Source organism: Myxocyprinus asiaticus, chromosome 40 (assembly GCF_019703515.2).
Source record: "Myxocyprinus asiaticus isolate MX2 ecotype Aquarium Trade chromosome 40, UBuf_Myxa_2, whole genome shotgun sequence".
Classification (NCBI taxonomy): domain Eukaryota; kingdom Metazoa; phylum Chordata; class Actinopteri; order Cypriniformes; family Catostomidae; genus Myxocyprinus; species Myxocyprinus asiaticus.
The window spans coordinates 11,759,523-11,783,183 of record NC_059383.1 but is presented as its reverse complement, the minus strand read 5'-3'; the positions used below and the strand labels follow the sequence as shown (position 1 = coordinate 11,783,183).

At 36.7% G+C, this 23,661-nt stretch overlaps 1 protein-coding gene across 2 annotated transcripts in view; it reads right to left on the bottom strand.

The window, feature by feature from the left end:
• The window catches only part of LOC127431049 (rab proteins geranylgeranyltransferase component A 1-like), a 95,652-nt gene that overhangs the window by 65,774 nt on the left and 6,217 nt on the right, over positions 1–23,661 (bottom strand). For both annotated transcript variants that reach the window (XM_051681273.1, XM_051681274.1), the window contains exons 2-8: positions 12,515–12,581; positions 12,302–12,374; positions 12,020–12,150; positions 5,820–6,147; positions 3,986–4,102; positions 2,947–3,067; positions 1,388–1,610 (exon numbers count right to left, since the gene is read on the bottom strand). In XM_051681273.1, the coding sequence (XP_051537233.1) occupies positions 1,388–1,610; positions 2,947–3,067; positions 3,986–4,102; positions 5,820–6,147; positions 12,020–12,150; positions 12,302–12,374; positions 12,515–12,581 (1,060 nt within the window). The remainder of the gene's footprint in view (positions 1–1,387; positions 1,611–2,946; positions 3,068–3,985; positions 4,103–5,819; positions 6,148–12,019; positions 12,151–12,301; positions 12,375–12,514; positions 12,582–23,661) is intronic.

Here is a 23,661-nt window from a genome sequence, read left to right as displayed (position 1 = left end):
TTAACGCAACAGTTCACCCTCAAATCAAATTTCTGTCATTATTTACTCACCTTTATGTCATTCCAAATGCATATGACTTTCTTTATTCTGTGGAACACAAAAGGAAAAATATTGAAGAATGTACTAGTGGTTTATTTTCTATGAAATTACAAAGAATGGGGACAAAAATGGATACAAAAGAAGCATAAAGCAAAAGTAGTCCATACAACTCATTGACTGTATATATAAGTCTTCTGAAGCCACACAATAGCATTATTTATGCTGTTATACACTGAAAATCTTGACATCTGCCCTTGCTTTCCTTGGCATGTTTATGGGAGTTCGTCAAATTTTTAGAAGTAAAAATAACAGATTCATGACAAATAGACAAATCTTTTCAATGAATTAGTTGATTAGTTTCATTTATTCATTCGTTTTATACTTTTACATTGCATCCCTTTTTTACAGCTTGAAAGCCTCAGTCTTTATTTATTGTAATTGTAAAAACGATCATTATAATTCTTAAATAATTCTCCTTTTATGTTCCACAGAAAAAAAGGAAGTCATACATGTTTGGGAAGACAAGAGGGTGAGTAAATGATGACAATTTAAATTTTTGTGAGAACTACTTTAAAAAATGACACCAAAACGGGGGGGGGGATTTCTCCCCTTTTCTCCCCAATTTGGAATGCCCAATACCCAATGTGCTCTAAGACCTTGTGGTGGCATAGTGACTCGCCTCAATCCGGGTGGCGGAGGACGAATAGCCAGGCCTCCTCAAAACTGAGTTTTAAAGAGATCACATCATCAATTTTTTCATTTCATTTTTTGCTCTAAACTGGGCTCACTTCCAGACGGTCTCGTGCCTATAGCCAAATCACAGCGAATGAACATTTGAGTTGTTGTTTCAAAATGAACATTAAACTTAATTTTACTGTTATTGTTAATTTTTTCTGCTATTTAGGCATAATGGTATCTATCCCTCTTCCTTCTCAATTCTATAACACCAAATAGGAGAGGTTGATAACTGCAGTAATATGTTGATTCAGCAGTCTGATGTCAAAACGTTGTAGAAATTCAGAATGAGCCGAATTTGCAGCTTACTTTCAACAAATGTTCAACAAAAGCATTTTTTTTCGTGCGTGTGTGTGGAGAAAGTAGAGTTCAGAAAGCTACAGTATATTTTAAAATAACAGCAAACTCTTATTTTAAATAAGATAATTAAAGGAAAAGTTGAAGACTCATTTTATCATACCTTTAAAAAGACCTGATTGCCTTCACTGAGAGATTTTGATATTGCACCTGTAAATGTTCCTTGCATGACGTAAATAATTTTTTTGTCCAAACTGGTTCACTTTGTAAGAAATTGAACTTTTATATTCAATTAAGAGCATCTTTTATTGTTTACCTGCAAAAGCACTGTGGTATTTCTCCCAGACCGTACAGTGGGAACAGGAAGGGAGTATTGCCGTAGCGACCCAAGCATCGCAGGAAGTGCTGCGTGGCCTTTAGTCCCTCCTCCGTAGGGGTCTCCTGTGTCACCATAGCGATGGAGAGCAGGACGAAGTCTTGCAGGTTCTCTGTCAGCTTCTTGGTCTTCAGGAACTCCCTAAATGGTTTCTCTGAGGAGTCTAAAAGGAAGATAAATTGTAAATCTATTACTGTTTCAAAAGAGAATATGTGGGAATACCTCCCACTAGGCCTGCCACTGTCAGTGAATAAAAGATAGAAAACTAGACAGAATGAATGAAAGACTTATTCGATTTTCAAAGAGGGTAATAGAGCATGTTGCCTAACATTGTAATAACATAAAAGCAGCAAATTACCTTATGTTAGTGTGACTGAAATTCAATGGAGTGAAAGGCTTCATGATTACCACGAACAATTTAAAGCTTTAAAGAAATCAAGACATCTGCAAAGCATTCAACATGTGAATGAGAGGGATGTGCAATATACAGGTTGAAACGATTAAAATGAGAGAAGCCTTATTTTTTGTTTGGACTTTTACATAATGCTGATTTGTTTTCGTTTTTTATTACTTATTACTTTTATTTACTTATGCAATTTACAGGACTTCTTACACAGACAAAAAAATATATATTTTTAAAGTTTTCAAATAAATTTAAAGTTTAATTTAAAGTAAATAAAATTTAGCTTGAGAAGTTTAAGTTTTAAGACAAAAGAGACATTATTTTTTTTTAGTAGCATAGAATATTTATACTCTGGTAGATATTATTATCAATAAAAATTTTTTAAATGATTTGATATTAATTTTTATACTGTCCATCCCTACTTATTTCCATGTGAAACTAAGTATTCAGCAAAAAATAATGCGGGGTGTTACTGGATTTTATACATTTTATTGGATTTCATCATACTGAAATTGGGATTTCATTGGATTGTGGAAGGTATAATATACTGTGTGTGTGTGTATATATATATATATATATATATATATATATATATATATATATATATATATATATATATACATACAGTGTGTGTGTGTGTATACATATACACACACACACTATATATATATATATATATATATATATATATATATATATATATATATATATATATATGTGTATATATGTATACACACACTGTATATATAATAACATTTTTTCCCAACCTTTTTCCCAAGTCTTATGTTACCTCAGAACAAAAAAAAATAAATCACTGCGGAATTTTTGAAAGCTATAGATCATGAAAATAAACACTTGTTTCTGTAGAAGCACGTGCAATGATGAATAGTGCACATTAAGAGCAGAGATGTTTAAAGTAATAAATTAAACATGGTCCAGTTTTGTGTTTAAGCTCAAAATTCTCTAATTCACAGAGACAGCCTTCTAAAATGACCGTGTATAAAAGATATGACATATGCAGTAGATGTCTCTGATTGATCTTTGAGGTCTGATGTGGACCAGAGAGCCTCAGAGAGAGAAACACATGGGGTCATACCCTGGTACTCCTCTGGGTGCTGCTCAAAGTCCAGACAGAAGGTAAGAAACTTCATAAGCATGCGTTTCTCCACCACAGTCAGCTGCTTGCTGGCAAACACATCAGCCCGCGAACAAGGCACCTTCAGCGGAGGAACAGACAGGAATGAGGGGGTTAATGTTAGCCACACTTACCATCCCCTTTCATTGTATTGAAAAATATTCAATGAAAGTAAAAGGTGACTGAGACAATCATTCTTCTGCCTAACAGCTCCTTTTGTGTTCCACAAAAGAAAGTAAGTCATGCGGGTTTAGAACAAAATAATGGTGAGTAAATGATTACAGTATTTACATTTTACCGTGAACAATTGCTTTAAAATGACATGCATGTGCATACGTATGTGTGCATGTACAAATATGCATTATATCTAGAATACACACAAAAAAAGACAGGGATGGAACAATTGTGTGAAAAAGGGCTTATGTTTAGCCCTAAATTACTCAAACAGATGGTTTTGGCATTCCGATGCTGCTTTTAATGTTTTTAGTGAAATGAGAAACACTTTTTGCGTCAATGCTCTTATCAGGTACATTAGTAAATAGAAATGGATAAATCCAGCAGCAAATCTATTTAATCATTTTATCTTAGCCGAATTGCCCCAGTAACCAGAATCCTTCATATACGAATACAACAATGTCATCAGAAAAGCATGTTATCTTAAACTGAAGCTAAACAGCATATTTGGATGAGAAAAAAAAAATCATCACAGGACTTTTGTGTTGTTGTTATTGATTTTTACTCTAGAAAGTGGTGCTTGCTCATGCAAAACTCATTGCCACAATGCAAGGGTGTTGTGAGTGGCTTTAGCTCATTGTTATGCAGTTGCTAGGGTGTTCTGGGTGGTTTCTTATTGACATCATTCAAAAGAGCCCACCCACATCTCTTTATGATATTCTGTTTCCTTGATATGGCTCGGGTGACCCGACAATTAGATTTTATGATTCTTCAACAATTCTTTTATTCTGTTAGGATTTTTTTTTTGTAAAGATTTGTTGCATACCTGCTCCACTTTTCCATTTCTGCAGGTGAGGATGCGGCCAATGTTCTTGAACTCTGCGTAACGGCTCACATTAGACTTGATGAGCAGATCCACCAGTGCGCCACGCGAATACATCAACTTTGAAGGGGGTCAAAGCAGAACACAATAAATTTAGTTTCACTGTCGTCGGAGTCGGTGTGCAATCACTACATAATGTTTGTTAGTGAGCCATTTAAATTGTTTAACTAGTCACACATGCAGGTGCATATGTAAAGTCAATGACAATGAGTTAACTCTGATACATTTTTGTGCTGCCGCCTGCAATTTTTCCACACTAAAATGTAAAACCATTCACACACACTGTGGTCTAACTGCAAAAAACTGGTCTAATTTTTTCTCCAAAAAAAAAAAAAAAGACCAATCTTAATATAGGTGGCTCAATAACACATTTTAGCCCTAACAAGATGTGCTCACCCATAGACCTTCAGTCTAATTTTCAGTTTATGCACCACCTTCATTGTTTCATTGGATATCTCGGCCACTGAGTTGACTAGATGCTCAATCTAGGAATAATTAAAAAGCTGAGATCCTCATCTTTGCGATGATACATAACTGTTTATCATCAATAGTCAAAATCATATTTTTATGATGATTAGTATAGCATACACTTCTTGCTGGATGGCATATTTTGTTCTGACATCTAAGATATAACATTGGATTATTCAGCCAAGCTAGCTCGCAGACAAGGCTCACAGGCAATTGTTTTAGACAACTGCCTAAGGTAATAGTAGATATAAAGTTTTTAGCTATTTGGGGCTTACAGCAGCAATGATCAATAACAGAGGTGTATGTATTTGATGACTTAGAAAAATCATATTTCATTTTGTGATTCTTTTAAAAATCTTTTGAACTGTGGTACAGTCACATTTCTGAGAATGAGAGATTTCATTTGATATATGACTTGTTCATTTAAGTGCCATGTGAAAGACTTTTGTATTCATATTAATATTTCTACCCCATTACCTCTAGGGGGCACTAATTTGCGACACCAATGATTTCAGGCCTTATTTTGTTATTTTGTGTAACATAAATGCACAAGTGATGGTATTCTCTAAAAAGTTCATATTCTAAGCTTTCAAATGATAGCTTATATGCCTGACCTACATTACTGTGCAAAAGTTTTAGGCACTTGTGAAAAATGTTGCATAGTGAGGATGTCTTCAAAAATAATGTCATAAATAGTTTTCATTTATCACTTAAATGTCATACAAAGCCCAGTAAACACAAAAAAAAGCTAAATCAATATTCGGTGTGACCACCTTTGCCTTCAAAACAGCACTAATTTTCCTAGGTACACCTGGACACAGTTTTTCTTGGTTGTTAGCAGATGTTCGAAGCTTCTTGGAGAATTCACCACAGTTCCTCTATCTATTTCGGCTGTCTCAATTACTTCTGTCTCTTTATGTAATCTCAGACTGACACGATGTTCAGTGGGGGGCATTGTGGGGGCCATGACATCTGTTGCAGGGCTCCCTGTTCTTCTATTCTAATCTTTTCTATTTGCAAAAGTAATGTTTGGGAGTCTAACATTTATATTTCCTATTGACACACTAAAGCTGAAGATATAAATAACCATCTTAAGACAAATGCTTTTGTGAAACATCTTATGTGCCTAAGACTTTTGCACAGTACTGTATGTATACAGGGACTTTTACATTTTTGAGTGTAAACTTTTTTTGCAATATAGAGCTTCCCTGCTGACCTGCCAGCAGGCCCAAGTTTAACTATTACTACACTTTTAGGTGGCAGGTCTTTATTATGCAGTGCTTTCATTATCATACAAAGGTATACAAACCTTGGAGACAAGGTCGATGTTAAATCTGCGTCCTTCCTTCAACAGCTTTTGGTATGTTATCTTCTCCAAAGGTGGATCTGCTGGGTTGCTGATTGGCTGCTGCTCTTTTTCTTCCTGTGATTGACCAGGGTCTGAAATCTCAGGTGAAGGCTTCTCTTCTTCGCAACCCTCTTTTTGCAACTTAACAGCTTCTGTGGGGTCATCGGAAGTAACTGTGTCTTGACCCTCTGTACAGTCACTGTTGGTTTCCTCTGATGTAGTCTGTGTGTTCTCTGGCAGAATGCTTGGTACTGGGGCCTTCGTTTCCTGTTCTTTTTCTTCTTCCTCACTATGAAGGAGAGGATGTAGATATACCATAGAAAAACTACATCAAAGTGAAGGGTTGCTTATATCTGGTACAATTCTTATATCATGTAAATGGTTGTGTTCAGAAATACACTAACGGCTGACAGTCCATCTAAAGCAACCTTCAGTTAAAGGCGCACTCAGAAATTTGCTATTTGGTAAACATCTACATAGAAAGTAATAGTAACACCCAGCCTACACCAGACACGAGCAGCGCATCAAAAAGCAAATAGATCCAGTTATACTCAATGAAGCTGTCTACATTGGAGTAGTCCACTGTGGCGCATCCCAAACAACAGTAAATAATAGTAGCAGGATGTAATAGTAGAATACTATTCTTTTAACAAATATCGATATTTCTAAAGCATCCTCTTTAATCAAAATCAATATAATTAACACCAATTGCAATGGATGGTTGGGGCAAAATGAAAATATTTTGATCTTGATGATTCTACAATAGTGTTATATGCACAAAACTTGCATAAAAGTGTTTGTCTATAACTTGTACAGAGAAATTAATCAAGAAAATAAATGTTGAGTAGCAAAAAGACATGTCTAAGAATCACACTCAGAGATGGAACATAACTTCAAGCTGACTCAGACTTTCTCAAATTGGTAACTGTGGGGGGTGAAATATGGTGTACAGTCTGTCTTCAACTCCCACTGTCATTGCATTATGCAGTCGTCCCGTCTTTATTTTTCGGAATGCTGCTCATTACGTCAATGAGAAAAAGCAGGACTTTGAAGAGGATGAAAACGTATTTCTGAATAATATGGTAACACTACAATAAGGTTGAATTCTTTAATATTAGTTAATAGTTCTAGTAATAGTTAACTAGAACTAACAATGAACATTACTTTAAGCATTCATTATTCTTGGCTAATGTTATATTTTTGCAACAAACCTTGTATATGTTAACATTAGTTAATGCATTTTGAATTAACATGAACTAACAACAAACAATCATATATTTTAGGGCTGTCAATCGATAAAAATATTTAATTGAATTAATTACATCATATGCTGATTAATTAATTGAATCGCACATATCAATATTTGCAGAGAAAGGCCCCCAAATTGATGAGTAAATAATTATATATACAATTATAAATATAATATATGATAAATATAATAAGATAATTTAAGTATAAATTTCATTATTGTGGCAGATGAGTAAAGCATTGAAAAGACAATACTAAAAAGTTGCTTTAGAATGAAATAGCGTTCAGTTAAAGTCAGAAGCCATTAAAACTCATTTTTTAACCACTCCACAGATTTCATATTAGCAAACTATAGTTTTGGCAAGTCATTCAGGACATCTACTTTGTGCATGACACATGTAATTTTTCTACAATTAAATGTCAGGAATTGTGAAAAACTGAGTTTAAATGTATTTGGCTAAGGTGTATGTAAACTTCTGACTTCAGCTGTATATATTTTATTTCCATATCATTGAACAACCTTATCATTAGCCTGTGGTCACCGCAATCCATTTTGCAATTTGTCAATCTGACTGAGATAAAGTTATTTGGCCTAAAAGGGAAGTTTTTGGAGCAACTCACTTTGGATGCATCGCATCATAAACAGTGTTTTTAGGATGCTGTGTCAAGTTAAACGTAGATAAACGTAGTTTGAAATTTTGAAAAACACATCTTGGGACCCCTGCACTCAACTGCACTCCATCCAAATGTGTATGAGTGCAAGAACACATCCTCATCTTGAGCAGTCTGCTGTGGTTTCTTGTCTGTACAGCTGCTGGAGTTGCGCTTACTGCCCACTGCTGACTGAGACTCATAAAAACATGAATGTGGTTATTCAAGCTTGAATTGCTCCAATCGTAAGAAAATTCCTTATTACGATCAGGGGGCATGATTAATTCTTTTTAATGGAATTAATCACACTGAATTAACATGTTAAATTGGCAGCCCAAGATTAATAAATGTTGTAAAAAAAATTTGTTCAAGATACATAATGCATTACTTCCTAATGTAACAAATAAAACCTTATTGTAAGTGATATGTCATACACTAACCATAAGTGTATGTACTGTATACACCAATGGTGGTATTACCAATAATATGTTATTTTTATAATTAAACAGAAGAATTAGGGCTGTCAATAAATAAAATTACTCATGATTAACCATATTCATATTTTTTTGCAGTTAACATCATTAATCCAAAATTTTCAAAATGAAGTGTATTGAATTTTAATTCATTTAGGTCCTCATTTAATAATAATAGTACTGTATGTAAAATGCATCTCAGAATAGCAAATGCCATGTGATGCATGCAACAGGTGACAAAAACAAGACAGGATACCTGTGCGAGAGTTCAGCCACACCTTAGACCGAAGTGACCGAACCTTAGCACAACATGAAGACAGCTCGCCATCCGGGCGCGCAACGCAACTCGAGTGCGACGCAAGGCACACCCATGTTCACGAGAGACAGACAAACTACTGATGCGAGTGCATGCTGCCAAGATGACATTAGTGTGATGCACCCACGTCAATATCAGACGGACATGGAGCACGAGTGTCTGGATCCTGACACAGACCAAAACTGAACTAGACAGGAAGTCAGGACCAAAACACCATGAAACAAGAGAGACCGAAGAGCGCACGGCAGGGAATACAACCGAAACTGTGCGCTCACACATAAAGACAGACAACGAAACACAAGACAGACATGGGACGATGATGCCACGGTCCTGTCAGACAAAACCCAGACTGACAGAGTGACAGGACCATGACAAATATTGTGTAGGTCCCCCTTGTGACGCCAAAACAGCGCCAACCCGCATTTCAGAATAGCATTCCGAGATGCTATTCTTCTCACCACAATTGTACAGAGCAGTTATCTGAGTTACTGTAGACTTTGTCAGTTCGAACCAGTCTAGCCATTCTCTGTTGACCTCTCTCATCAACAAGGCATTTCCGTCCACAAATCTGCCGCTCACTGGATGTTTTTTGCTTTTGGCACCATTCGGAGTAAATTCTAGAGACTGTTTTGCATGAAAATCCCAGGAGATCAGCAGTTACAGAAATACTCAGACCAGCCCATCTGGCACCAACAATCATGCCACAGTCCAAATCACTGAGATCACATTTTTTCACCATTCTGATGGTTGATGTGAACATTAACTGAAGCTCCTGACCCGTATCTGCATGACTTTATGCACTGCAGCCACATGATTGGCTGATTAGATAACATGGAGGATTTTTGAGTATTTCTGTAACTGCTGATCTCCTGGAATTTTCACACACAACAGTCTCTTGAATTTACTCTGAATGGTGTCAAAAACAAAAAACATCCAGTGAGCGGCAGTTCTGTGGACGGAAATGCCTTGTTAATGAGAGAGGTCAACAGAGAATGGCCAGACTGGAACTAACAAAGTCAATGGTAACTCAGATAACTGCTCTGTAAAATTGTGGTGAGAAGAATAGAATCTCAGAACGCTATACTGAGATGCGGGTTGGCGCTGTTTTGGTGGCACAAGGGGGACCTACACAATATTAGGAAGGTGGTTTTAATGTTGTGGCTGATCGGTGTATGTAATATGAATTTTTGTAAAATTTACATGATCCAATGATAATTCCACCATATAAAGACAGCAAATTACTTGACTTTAGCAAGTAAACTTGTCCAGGAAAAGAGAGGGTAAAAATGTAGTAGGTTCTAAAAATGTTCATAGGAAAGGTTCCATACAATGGGTGGAGCCAGGCAGTAATCAAGTCAAAGGTGGCTTGATTATTTCACTCCATGGACACCTTTGGATGTACTTATAGAATCAAGTTAACAGCTTCAATCAATACCCAAGGTTGGCATCAATCTTTAGTAATGCAATGTCCTGGTGTGGGAAGGAGGACACAGGGAGACAGGGTACCATGTCAAAGTACTTCTCAAGACATCCCACAAAATAGCCCACCTATTCCATGAATAATTTATTCAGTATCATGTAATGAAAGTTGTTTGGTGCTAAGTGCATGTCATGTCAGCAGAGGCCCATCCATAGTGCTCCATTTTGGTCCTTGAGATTTCAATGTACATCCTCCGAGAATCAAGTTCCCTGAAGGTAAGATCTGATGGTGGATTTAAGGCAGTCCTAAATTGGTTCTATACACACCAAGGACACCTTACCATAAGCTACCAGAAATGTCCACTTTTGGCAACTTGCGCTTCTGAAAGTCTTGACATGGGCCAACTGAACCCAGGGCGATAACGTAAGATAAGATTGTTTCCTATAAAGCGCCTGAGATTTGCAATTTATTTACACAGTCGAGAGTGTAAGTTAGAGAGAAAGGGGTTGCATGGGATGTAAAGTGTCCTCAGAGGAGAGTTGCACCAAAGAGGTAGAGGAGGTTTTGGTGGTGAGTTCTTTTTATTTACAGTGGCTTGCTGTTGGGAAATCAGTCCATTGCAGTCCTGGGAACTTCATTATCCACACACTAAATGATGCAGTCCATAATACAGTGACTTAGAGAAAGCTATCCGTTCGTAGCCCCTTTCTTTTCTACTGTGGTGCTCAGCTGGTGCATGACTTCCCAAAAGACGCAATCTAAAAGTCTGCTATGGGAATGCAGCTCCGGCACCAGGTGTCACGTAACTGATCACTCATTAATGGAAACAGATTGGGAAAATTAAGTCAATTTCATGCCTTTAAGAGTCCTCCAAAAACAATCGGTCACAAATATAATTAATGCAAAAAAACATCATATCACAAAAACAATGTGCGAATAAAGCCGCGTTTCCATCCCATGTGTTCAAAAGAACAAAACCGTCACTTCAGGATAAATTGTAGCCACTGTGACACTTTATGTGAACGTTTCTCAGCTTTTATGGCTTTAACGTGTGGAAATAGAAGAATTTTTCAAAAGTGTTAATAAACCTGCTCTTCGGCACAGTTCGACTTATTTGCCCTACAAACTCTATGCAGGCTTTGGATTGGTCCGCTGGTTAGTCCAGTTATGAGCGTGTTATTCAGTCATTTTTCATGCACATCATGTATTCCTAATAAATTAAATATAAGTTTTTCGGCAAATGTATTTCCATCATAGTTTATATGCATTTCTTCTTATCAAATGAAAAATGTATCCACCTCAAGCGAGCTTAGTGCATTTTGGAGATTGTATTTGCATCTTGGTGTTTCCATCCAGCAGTTTTTATGCGATCTCCCAAAATGCACATAAACATATATAGATGCAAATCCAGCTACTAATATTATAAAATACCTGTGATTTACATTTTGCTTTGAAAAAAATTGTTTCATCTTTTTACATGACATGTTTTTAAATGGCTGCCAATTTGTAGGCATGCTTTTTGACACCTTATGGTATAGTTCTAGCATTTACCAGTAGGAGCTAAAGGCCAGGGTATACTTTGTGTTTCTGCATACTGGTACGTACGTCTTGCACATGGTCAAATGCTCAGCCTTGCAAAGTATACTCTTTTGACTGAGAGCCCATATGGACCTGACCGACACGATCCACAATCCATGTGTAAGCAAGAAATCATGAATGCCACACTACTGTCTGGAACACATCAGGAATGATTAGTGTTCACACTTCAAATCCAATGTGGTCACTTGAGTGATTGGATCACAAAAGCATTTTGGACCCTGTTCACACCTGCATTTAGCACTGTCCACTTGTGATCGGATCACCAGAAATGCAACGTATCTTAATACCAGGTGTAAACAGGGCCCGAGTGTAAATAGTCCCAAAGACAAGGCTTATTATTGCCAAAGGACAGGGTGAGTTGTCAGGGAAGAAAAATTTACTACAAAGCGCTTGATGTTTTTGTATGAAAATTCTCTTGATGAAACAAGAAAGAGTTAGGAAATACCATGCTAACCTGGCATAAGAGAAAACCACTAGGTTAGAAATGGAGGAATCCATGGAGCTGAGAGGCACCACATCTTCTCCCTCATCAATCAAGCTCCTCCATACTTGCTCTGACTCCGTGGTCGGTACTTCCTGCTGATTCTTAAAAACAAATACAGTTTTACAAACAAAAATCGATCACTGGCTTCAAAAATACAAGGTGACCTATGGCTGTAAGCTGATAAAAAGTAAATCTGCTGACTGTTAAATTTCTCACAATCTTGAATCTGTGCATAAATAACAAACAACTGACCTTATATTCCTCGATCCACGACAGTAGGCCATTGAGTGTGAAGCTAGCCCAGTTTCCAGCATAGTAGTTCCTCCTACAACATAAGTTAGCCAATCGGCAATCTTTCAAGTATTTACATGTATTTGAGATATGACCTTAACAAAAGCCACACGGAGTGAAAATTGCATTCTTTCAGTCTATGATGCAAGCTTGAGTCTAGAGTCTGAATCTTACCTGTCCAAATGCAGAACGCTCTGTCCGACTCTGGAGCAGGCAGCCGCAATGACAGACTCGGTGAGGCCTAGGAATGAACACAGACAAGAGAGAATTGTCACTGACTACCATGAAAATCTCCTGCCAGACCTCTCTCTGAATTAAACGCTTCATTTAATTTGTGAAATGCATGCCGTTTCAAGCGCACATCACTGAAAACCCAAAGCAGTCCTCATGCTTTTACAATTGCATTATTGCAAACGTAAAAGCATTAGACTCACTTGAGTCTTATTCAATGTAACTGCTGCAGATACATCCAGTTAGGAATGGCAGTTCAGCACAGAAAAACAACACGTTAACACTATTCTAAATAAATTATTAGAAATAGTAGATCAAACAATAAAGAGGACTCAACAATCAAAGCATTTTTCCGCTGGCTCAGCAGGCCATTAGATTACTTTTAATGCAAAATATTGGCAGAAATAGTTTTCTTTACCAAACAAACAACAAATAATTAATTAGGTTTTTAATTTGCAACAAGGGTCAATAACATGACGCTAATTTTTATTTCATTTTGATGCTTTTTCTGTTGTTTAAAATCAAGAATGTCTGAATGTTGTTATTCGTAAAAATCCGTAAAATAACAAGACAAAAAACAAAAAAAAAAAACAATCAATAAACAAATGTCTCATAAAAAGCTAAAAATACTTGGAAAAAAGAAAATGTTGGCATCAGAAGTTTGAAATAATCTTTTGTTATTATTTCATTAAAAATAAGCAATGAAACTATTTTGTTCGAAAATATTATTAATATTTGAGAAACTTTTGTCCACAAAATCAATAAGTGGTGTAGTCAACATGCAGATTGCCATTTTGATGTCACGTGACAAGAAAAAAATATTTTCACATTTTTATGAAATGGCTAATTTAGTTCAGGTCAAATGGAGTAACCCTAAAAAACTAAGAAAACGTTTTTTGTTTTTTTTTTATAAATAAATGAAGTTGCACGTCTATTCATGTTGCAAGGAAAGTATTTTAAAACTTTTTATTTGATGGTTACAACAACACAACATTTTTATTATATTATAAATAATATAATTATATAAATTCACAATTATATATATATTTTATAAAGCAATCAAATGTTTTCGAAAACATGGACATAAATATTACATTTTACGATCTTGACACATGCATTTTAAACTAGACTTTTAAAAGATTTCTTATTTTCATCATTCCTTACAACCTTCTTTGTAAACTAACCATAATTATATTATATAAGCTTAACATTTAAGCTTAAAAATTTAAAAGCATACACTGCAAAACAATACTGATTTAAAAATCATTTTTAGCCCATTCTTACCGATGCTACCAAGATTAACACAAGCCATGCTTGCTATTTAAATTGTTTTTAAAAATCATGTTTGTAAGCATGCTAGATTACTTTAGTGACATTTAAAGAGATCGTTCACCCAAAAATGAAAATTTTGTCATCATTTACTCACCCTTGTGACATCCCAGATGTGCATGACTTTCTTTCTTCTGCTGAACACAAATTAAGGTTTTTAGAAAAATATCTCAGCTCAGTAGCTCTATACAATGTAAGTGAATGGTGATCAGACTTTTGTAGCTCCAAAAATCACATAAAGGAAACATAGAAGTAATCCACAAGACTCCAGTGGTTAAATCCATATCTTCAGAAGCAATATGATAGGTGTAGGTGAGAAACAGAACAATATATATGTCCTTTTTTACTCTAAATCTCCACTTTCACTTTTATACCTGAAAGTCACATGTGGTGCCTGTTTAGTTTCACTTTCACATCTGAAAGGGAAAGTTAAAGTGGAAATTTAGAGTAAAAAAGGACTTAAATATTGTTCTGTTTCTCACCCACACCTATGCGTCTGAAGATATAGATTTAAACACTGGAGTCTTATGGATTACTTCTATGTTTCCTTTACGAGATTTTTGGAGCTACAAAGTTCTGATCACCATTTACTTACATTGTATCGACCTAAAAAGCTGAGATATTTTTCTAAAAATTCATACACATCTAGGATGTCATGAGGGTGAGTAAATGGTGAGAGAATTTTCCTTTTTGGGTGAACTATCCCTTTAACTCATCAGAATTCACAACAACAATGTTCAGTACATCACAGAAAGAAAATGTTGCAAGGAATTAAAACACAGTCCCTATTGTTGAGCCCTGCAGTAAATTCACTAGATAAAGGAGCAAGACTTTAAAAAAGAAAGCTGAACATTCACAGGCCAAAGTAATTGTGGATGCAATTGTAATATTTACTAGCGTACATACTATGTTGGCACTCCACAAAGCTGCACTTAAAAGGCATACAGAGCGCGTGGGGTCCCTGAGAGCAAGACTGAGCCACACCGGGGCTGAAAACAACTCCATTAAGCTGCTGAAGCATCCCTGTCCCTCCATCTTTCTTCTTCTTCATCTAGCCATGCCCAGCCCCATCTCACACACACAATGGAAAAGTGATTTATTCCGGGCAGGCCTGCCGTATCTTCCCCTGCACTGGCTATTTCACTGATGGAGAATCCTGCGATTCTAGACACCCACATGCTCTCACCTGCGGTGTGACCAAAAACCCCTGTCCAAATTTAGTCAACATGAAATCAAACTGGACTTATACTTAAAGTGATAGTTTACCCAAAATTAAAATTAATTCAATCATTCATTCATCCTAATGTTGTTCCAAAAACATACTTTTTTCCATGGAACACAAAAGCAGATTTGTGTTTACAGTATAGGACATTTAATTTAAGTAATTTTAAGTAATGTGATCATTCCATTAATTTTTGTTCTTATTGAATATGACAGCATTTCACGTTGACTTTAATGAAATACAAAGTGCAAGTACCTCTAATAATGTGTCTGTATTTACATTACATTCACCGATCAGCCACAACATTAAAACCACCTGCCTAATATTGTGTAGGTCCCCCTCGTACCGCCAAAACAGCGCCAACCCGCATCTCAAAATAGCATTTTGAGACGATATTCTTCTCAACACAATTGTAGAGCGGTTATCTGTGTTACCATAGACCAACAATCATGCCACAGTCCAAATCACTGAGATCACATTTTTTTGTGAACATTAACTGAAGCTCCTGACCCGTATCTGCGTGAGTTTATGCACTGCAGCCACACGATTGGCTGATTAGATAATCACATGGATGATTGTTGGTGCCAGATGGGCTGGTTTGAATATTTCTATAACTGCTGATCTCCTGGGATTTTCACGCACAACAGTCTCTAGAATTTACTCAGAATGGTGCCAAAAACAAAAAAACATCCAGTGAGCTGCAGTTCTGTGGACGGAAATGCCTTGTTGATGAGAGAGGTCAACAAAAAATGTCCAGACCGGTTTGAACTGACAAAGTCTACGGTAACTCAGATAATCTCTCTGTACAATTGTGGTGAGAAGAATAGAATCTCAAAACGCTATTCTGAGATGCGGGTTGGCGCTGTTTTGGCGGCACAAGGGGGACCTACACAATATTAGGCAGGTGGTTTTAATGTTGTGGCTGATCGGTGTACATTACAACAACCAAATCAAAAAGTCAGCTTAGCTGATGAAACCTAATTAGATTTATGGAAAAGTATCAGATTAGCTCACTTGCACTTTTTTTAAATCACATAGGCCTACATCTCAATAACTTGCCTAGCGGAAAAGCCATGGTCCGAGCTGCTTCTATACTGTGTATCTGTCCAGATTATACTGAAGATGTTTTTTAAAAGTGTAAATAACCTCTCGCCGCTGTATTTTAATGCCATTTATCCTATCCAGTATTGATTTTTCCACATCATGTTTGCTAAAGACAAACATTACCTTGCCATAAAGTTCTGATGCCACATAGAGTCTGGAGGACTTTGATGACCGGGCCAAGCCCGGAATGCTTTCAGCAGGAATTGTATGAAATCATAAATCACTCTTCATTTAAGAGAACATTCCAAATGGATTCTATCTCTGCACCTTGAAAGTCATTTTTCAGTTATTTATGGTCAGGGCTGAGAGAGCGAGGGAGGGATTGTAAGAGAGAAAGAAAGAGAGAGAGAGAGAGAGAGAGAGAGAGAGAGAGAGAGAGAGAGAGAGAGACAGAGAGAAGGGTGGTCACTTCTCTTACACTCCACCCCTTTCTGTCAGCCATCCTTGTATCTATCTCTCTTTCACACACCACACAATTAAAAAGGATAGTTCAACAAAAAACAAAAATTCCCCAAAATGAAAATGTACTCACACTCATGTTGTTTTAATCTTGTATTACTTTCTTGCTATGAGCAAAAGGTTTAAAGCAAAAAATATATAAATGAAAAGAGTTTACACGAGCGTGCATTTCAAACCTGATGTGATGTGTCTTGACTACACCATGGCTTCAAAAGACATTGAATTAGAGATGCACAAATGTATCACCTAACCTTCAGTAACGGGCATTAAAAGTAATTATCGGCCATTGGTAGATTACTATAAAATAGCTGATGATCAGGGCTGATTATTTCCTGTCAAAAGGGGGCAGAAAAACACGTCTGACAAGTATCCTACAACTCGTGCTGTGTATGAAAGAATGTCTCGTGTGAAATTTCTTTGAATTGGGTGACAATGAAATTTGCAAGAATTTCACGAGGTGGAACTACCGTTTAAACATTAACACAAATAATTTGATATCTTCACCAGTATCGAGAATTGTCAAATTTTACTGGTACTGTTACCAACTACAGAATTTAGGTGCATCCCTACTTGGAATAAAGTTGTCTTTTGTTTAGAAGTTATCATAAATTAAAATGTAGAGTTAGAATAACTGCCTTGGATTGATCTTGTTGAGATAACTCAATTATCCAAGTTTTTGTTTTCTGAACTTGTTATAAGTTGTTGAACTAAGAAGAACTATTCAGCTGAAATAAAAAATATAAGCCAAGAGAACTACGCACATCACGCTCACATATTCAGATTCCCAGCATGCACTGCGGCACGAATAAATTATGCAAATTACAGTGTTACGTCTTTCCATTTTTTACTGTTTGCTGCTTTTATTTAAGCTGTTGAGTTTGTTGTCACTTTCAGTTATTTGTCATGTAGTACTAATGCAAAAGCAAAGTCATCTTTTAACTCAATGATGTGTTTGATGATTGTCACCATCATCGTGATTTGCGTGTAAAGTTTTGAAGCCCATGCGTGTCTCCTTGACAAGCTTAAGTTTGAATAGGAAAGAGGGATCAGATTTTGGTCTCTAATCATCAACTGGCCATTTACACTCAAATGGCAGTTTATATTACTTTTGACATTGGGATGGCCCTAACCACGAGTATGCTTATCAATAATCTTATATGATAATATAAGTAACTGAACTGCTATTCAGTATAAATTGAATTGGAATGATGTTGATTGAACTAAGAAAGTCAAGTTTACTTAAAAAGACATTAAGCTCATTTAAGAAGTTATATTGATTTAAATAAACTTTAAGTTCTGTTTAAGCAAATTTCCCTCTTAATTTGACACAACTTAAAATTAAGGCAGCACAAAGACTTACATTCTTAAAATGAAACAAATATGTACAGCAGGACAATGCTCCATGCCACACAGCCAGGTCAATCAAGGTGTGGCTGGAGGACCACTGGATCAAGACCCTGTCATGGCCAGCCCAATCTCCAGACCTGAACCCCATTGAAAACCTCTGGAATGTGATCAAGAGGAAGATGGATGGTCACAAGCCATCAAACAAAGCTGCTTGAATTTTTGCGCCAGGAGTGGCATAAACTCACCCAACAGCAATGTGAAAGACTAGTGGAGAGCATGCCAAGATGCATGCAATCTGTGATTGGATATCAGGGTTATTCCACCAAATATTGATTTCTGAACTCTTCCTAAGTTTTAAAATGAATATGAACTTTTTTTTTTTTTTGCATTATTCAAGGTCTGAAAACACTGCATCTTTTTTGTTATTTTGAATAAAACAAATAAAAGAATAAAACAAAAATAGAATAAAACAAAAATGTTAATTTTACTCAAACACATACCTATAAAAAGTAATTCTAGAGAAGCTGATCATTTTGCAGTGGTCTCTCAATTTTTTCCAGAGCTGTTTTAATATATATATATATATATATATATATATATATATAACAACTGGCTCTAACAAGGACAAAAAGAGATGTGGAGGGCCAGATGTACAACTAAACAAGAGGATAAGTACATCAGAGTCTGTAGTTTGAGAAATAGACACCTCACATGTCCTCAGCTGACAGCTTCATTGAATTCTACCCGCTCAACACCAGTTTCATGTATATAATGAATATATATATATATATAATGAATATATATATATATGTCAATATATATAAACTCAGCAAAAAAATAAACGTCCTCTCACTTTCAACTGCTTTTATTTTCAGCAAACTTAAAATGTGTAAGTATTTGTATGAACATAAAAAGATTCAACAACTAAGACATGAACTGAACAAGTTTCACAGACATGTGACTAACAGAAATGGAATAATGTGTCCCTGAACAAAGGGGGGTACAAAATCAAAAGTAACAGTCCAGATACTGGACCACCAGCTGCATTAAGTACTGCAGTGCATCTCCTCCTCATGGACTGCACCAGATTTGCCAGTTCTTGCTGTGAGATGTTACCCAACTCTTCCACCAAGGCACTTGCAAGTTCCCAGACATTTCTGGGGGGAATGGTCCTAGCCCTCACCCTCTGATCCAACAGGTCCCATATGTGCTCAATGGGATTGAGATCCAGGCTCTTCGCTGGCATTGGCAGAACACTGATATTCCTGTCTTGCAGGAAATCACACACAGAACGAACAGTATGGCTGGTGGCATTGTCATGCTGAAGGGTCATGTCATGATGAGCCTGCAGAAAGGGTACCACTTGAGGGAGGATGTCTTCCCTGTAACGCACAGCGTTGAGATTGCCTGCAATGACAACAAGCTCAGTCCGATGAAGCAGTGACACACCGCCCCAGAACATGATGGACCCTCCACCTCCAAATCAATAAAATTCCAGAGTACAGGCCTTGGTGTAACGCTCATTCCTTCCACTATAAACGCGAGTCCAACCATCACCCCTGGCGAGACAAAACCACGACTCGTCAGTGAAGAGCACTTTTTGCCAGTCCTGTCTGGTCCAGCGAAGGTGGGTTTGTGTCCATAGGCGACGTTGTTGCCGGTGATGTCTGGTAAGGACCTGCCTTACTACAGGCCTACAAGCCCTCAGTCCAGCCTCTCTCAGCCTATTGCGGACAGTCTGAGCAATGATGGAAGGATTGTGCATTCCTGGTGTAACTCGGGCAGTTGTTGTTGCCATCCTGTACCTGTCCTGCAGGTGTGATATTCCGATGTACCGAACCTGTGCAAGTGTTGTTACACGTGGTTTGCCACTGTGAGGATGATCAGCTGTCCTTCCTGTAGCGCTGTCTTAGGCATCTCACAGTATGGACATTGCAATTTATTGCCCTGGCCACATCTGCAGTCCTCATGCCTCCATACAGCATGCCTAAGGCACGTTCACACAGATGAGCAGGGACCCTGGGCATCTTTCTTTTGGTGTTTTTCAGAGTCAGTAGAAAGGTCTCTTTAGTGTCCTAAGTTTTTATAACTGTGACCTTAATTGCCTACCGTCTGTAAGCTGTTAGTGTCTTAAGGACCGTTCCACAGGTGCATGTTCATTAATTGTTTATGGTTCATTGAACAAGCATGGAAAACCTTGTTTAAACCCTTTACAATAATGATCTGTAAAGTTAATTGGATTTTTACAAAATTATCTTTAAAATACAGTGTCCTGAAAAAGGGACGTTTCTTTTTTTGCTGAGTTTATATATACAACATTATATATATATATATATATATATATATATATATATATATATATATATATATATATATATATATATATATATATATATACAGTTTATATATTCTTTTTTTTACAGTGCATGGCCTAAATTAAATATAGGCACAGATGTCTTACAGAGACAAACATAGAGTTTCTAAGTTGTAAACCTTGTTTCAATTGTACGAAATAATCACTGACAATCTGCAAGCAGTCCGTGACTGTGGTGCCCATTGGAGGTTCTACTAACAATCAATTCCACTCTAATGCTCCAGGGCCGTGAGAAATCAATCACCTAAAAAAAGAGCACAGCAGAGGTCTGGATATTTGTGAAGGTGTTCTGTAATCACATGACTGCTAATAGAGGCTATTCAAGCTAAATGCACACTGGGTCCAACCAAGATGAATAGTTACATTAACCCAGGCTCAAAGAATGGCCCGGTGAAATGACTGGCTTGTTTTCTTCATTGCTGCTCTATTAGCGACAGGCGAGAGCAGCTCTGATATGAGATGAACTGAACAGGCATCTCAGTCAGGCTTGTCAGCCAATGATTGCTTAGCCCCTAACGATGCTCCTCTGTAAAGAGTCTTGTACCTTCACATTGTCTACATCCTTTAGCATCCACAGCTGCTGTGTGCGCACACTCTATGATGTGCTTCAGTGAACATTAATTAAGAAACTGTTAAATACTGTTACCATTTTGAACTGTACTTGAAAGGATCTCACGGGTTTCTAAATGTCCTACAAAGCTGTTTATGGTAAACCAACAACATATAGAAATGACAAAAAAATGGCTTTGGTAAATGAATAGAACTAGTTGGTGACTGTTTTAAAGACCCTGTGAAGTAGAGTTTTGTGTCTGTGTGTGTTGACTCTGGTCTTTTATTTGCTACTGAAGTCTTAAACATTGACTAAATTAACTTTTAACAGATATACAGTACAAATTTAAATGTACAGTCTTTCACTTCCAGGAAAACGGACCAAAAAATTACTAATGACATGCAAGGCACAGATTTTCGCTCAATCAAATGCTCTCTACAATAACATTCCTCCCCCTAATACCACCTGCAACCAACAATTTGCAAATCACAGTTCATTTCTGTTATGTAACTAAAGCCTATTGGCAATAAAATAAAATAAAAAGGACTAGCCTTTCAATATGTCCTGTACACATTTCCTGTTTCACTTGTCAAGTGCATTCACAGGGTCAAAGTTTTACAACATGCATTTTTAAAAGTGCAATGCAAGACTGCAACCATTTCTTTTTAGTATGCCATTTTCGGACTTGTATACTAAAAAGTAGGTGTGTGCTGTGCAAAGAGGACAGCTTTGCAAAAAGTTGCAGGAATGCAGATTAGCAAAATAGATTTCAGTGTGTTAGCACCACCAAAAGCATATTTAACAGCAGCAGCTCCAAACACATGACCTAAAGGTTATATCTTATTGGTTGGTGAGTTTTTAAATCAGCGGGTGAAGATAAAAATGTTTAACCTTCTGTCATTAGAAAAAATGTCATCCCTGGTGTGAATACCTAGTAGAATTTATTTTTATTTTTCATAAATCAATAAATTATACGGTACTTTTTACTTTAATAGAAATTGCATTAAAATAAAAATTACTGAAATGCACACACACACACACACACACACATACATATATATATTAGGGCTGCCGATTTAAGCGTTAATTCAGTGCGATTTTAACGCGTTAAAAAAAAAATCAACGCAATTAATCGCAATGTCCCCGGACTGTAATAAGGAAGATTTCTGAGAAATGCACGCTTGTAGTACCACCTGTTTACTCCAGTGGGCAGTAAGCGAAACTTCAGCTCTATGGGCAATGCGCAGTTTATACAGTGAACAAAACAACCCTTCATCAGACAGCAGTAGTGTGTATATATATATTATATATATATATATATATAATTTTTTAATATTTAAATATAACTATATATAATTATTTCATCATTATATATTGAATTTTTGTTATTTGAGGGGCTTTCTCAACAAACATTTGTACATGCAATTAACTGCGATTAATTAATTGGGACACCATGTAATTAATTTGATTAAAAAATTTAATCGATTGACAGCCCTAATATATATATATATATATATATATATACACACACACACACACACACACACACACACACACACACACACACACATATACACACACACATATACACACACACATATACACACACACAATGATCAGTCACAACATTAAAACCACCTGCCTAATATTGTGTAGGTCCCTCTCGTGCAGCCAAAACAGTGCCAACTCACATCTCAGAATAGCATTCTGAGATGATATTCTTCTCACCACAATTGTACAGAGTGGTTATCTGAGTTACCGTAGACTTTGTCAGTTCGAACCAGTCTGGCCATTCTCTGTTGACCTCTCTCATCAACAAGGCGTTTCCATCCACAGAACTGCCGCTCACTGGATGTTTTTTGCACCATTCAGGGTAAATTCTAGAGACTGTTGTGTGTGAAAATCCCAGGAGATCAGCAGTTATAGAAATATTCAAATCAGCCCATCTGGCACCAACAATCATCCATGTGATTATCTAATCAGCCAATCATGTGGCAGCAGTGCAGTGCATAAAATCATTCAGATACGGGTCAGGAGCTTCAGTTAATGTTCACATCAACCATCAGAATGGGGAAAAAATTTGATCTTAGTGATTTGGACCGTGACATGATTGTTGGTGCCAGACAGGCTGGTTTGAGAATTTCTGTAACTGCTGATCTCCTTGGATTTTCACACACAACAGTCTCTAGAATTTACCCTGAATGGGGCCAAAAACAAAAAATATCCAGTGAGCGGCAGTTCTGTGGACAGAAACGCCTTGTTGATGAGAGAGGTCAACAGAGAATGGCCAGACTGGTTCGAACTGACAAAGTCTACGGTAACTCAGATAACCACTCTGTACAATTGTGTTGAGAAGAATATCATCTCAGAATGCTATTCTGAGATTCGGGTTGGCACTGTTTTGGCGGCACAAGGGGGAAATACACAATATTAGGCAGGTTGTTTTAATGTTGTGTCAAAGTCGTGTAGATATTCAGATCCCAGGATATGAGTTTTACTACTACATTCCAGTTTACCAAGATGAAGTAACTAGACTATGTTTGAATAAACATTTAATCAACACATTTTCTCATTGTAGGATTTTAATGGCTAGGTGTTATAATATTATACAATACATAACTTAATAAATTATACAACTTGGATCATATCGGAATTATTTTAGGACATACAATCTCCTGTTAGGTAATGATTTTAATCTTTTATGT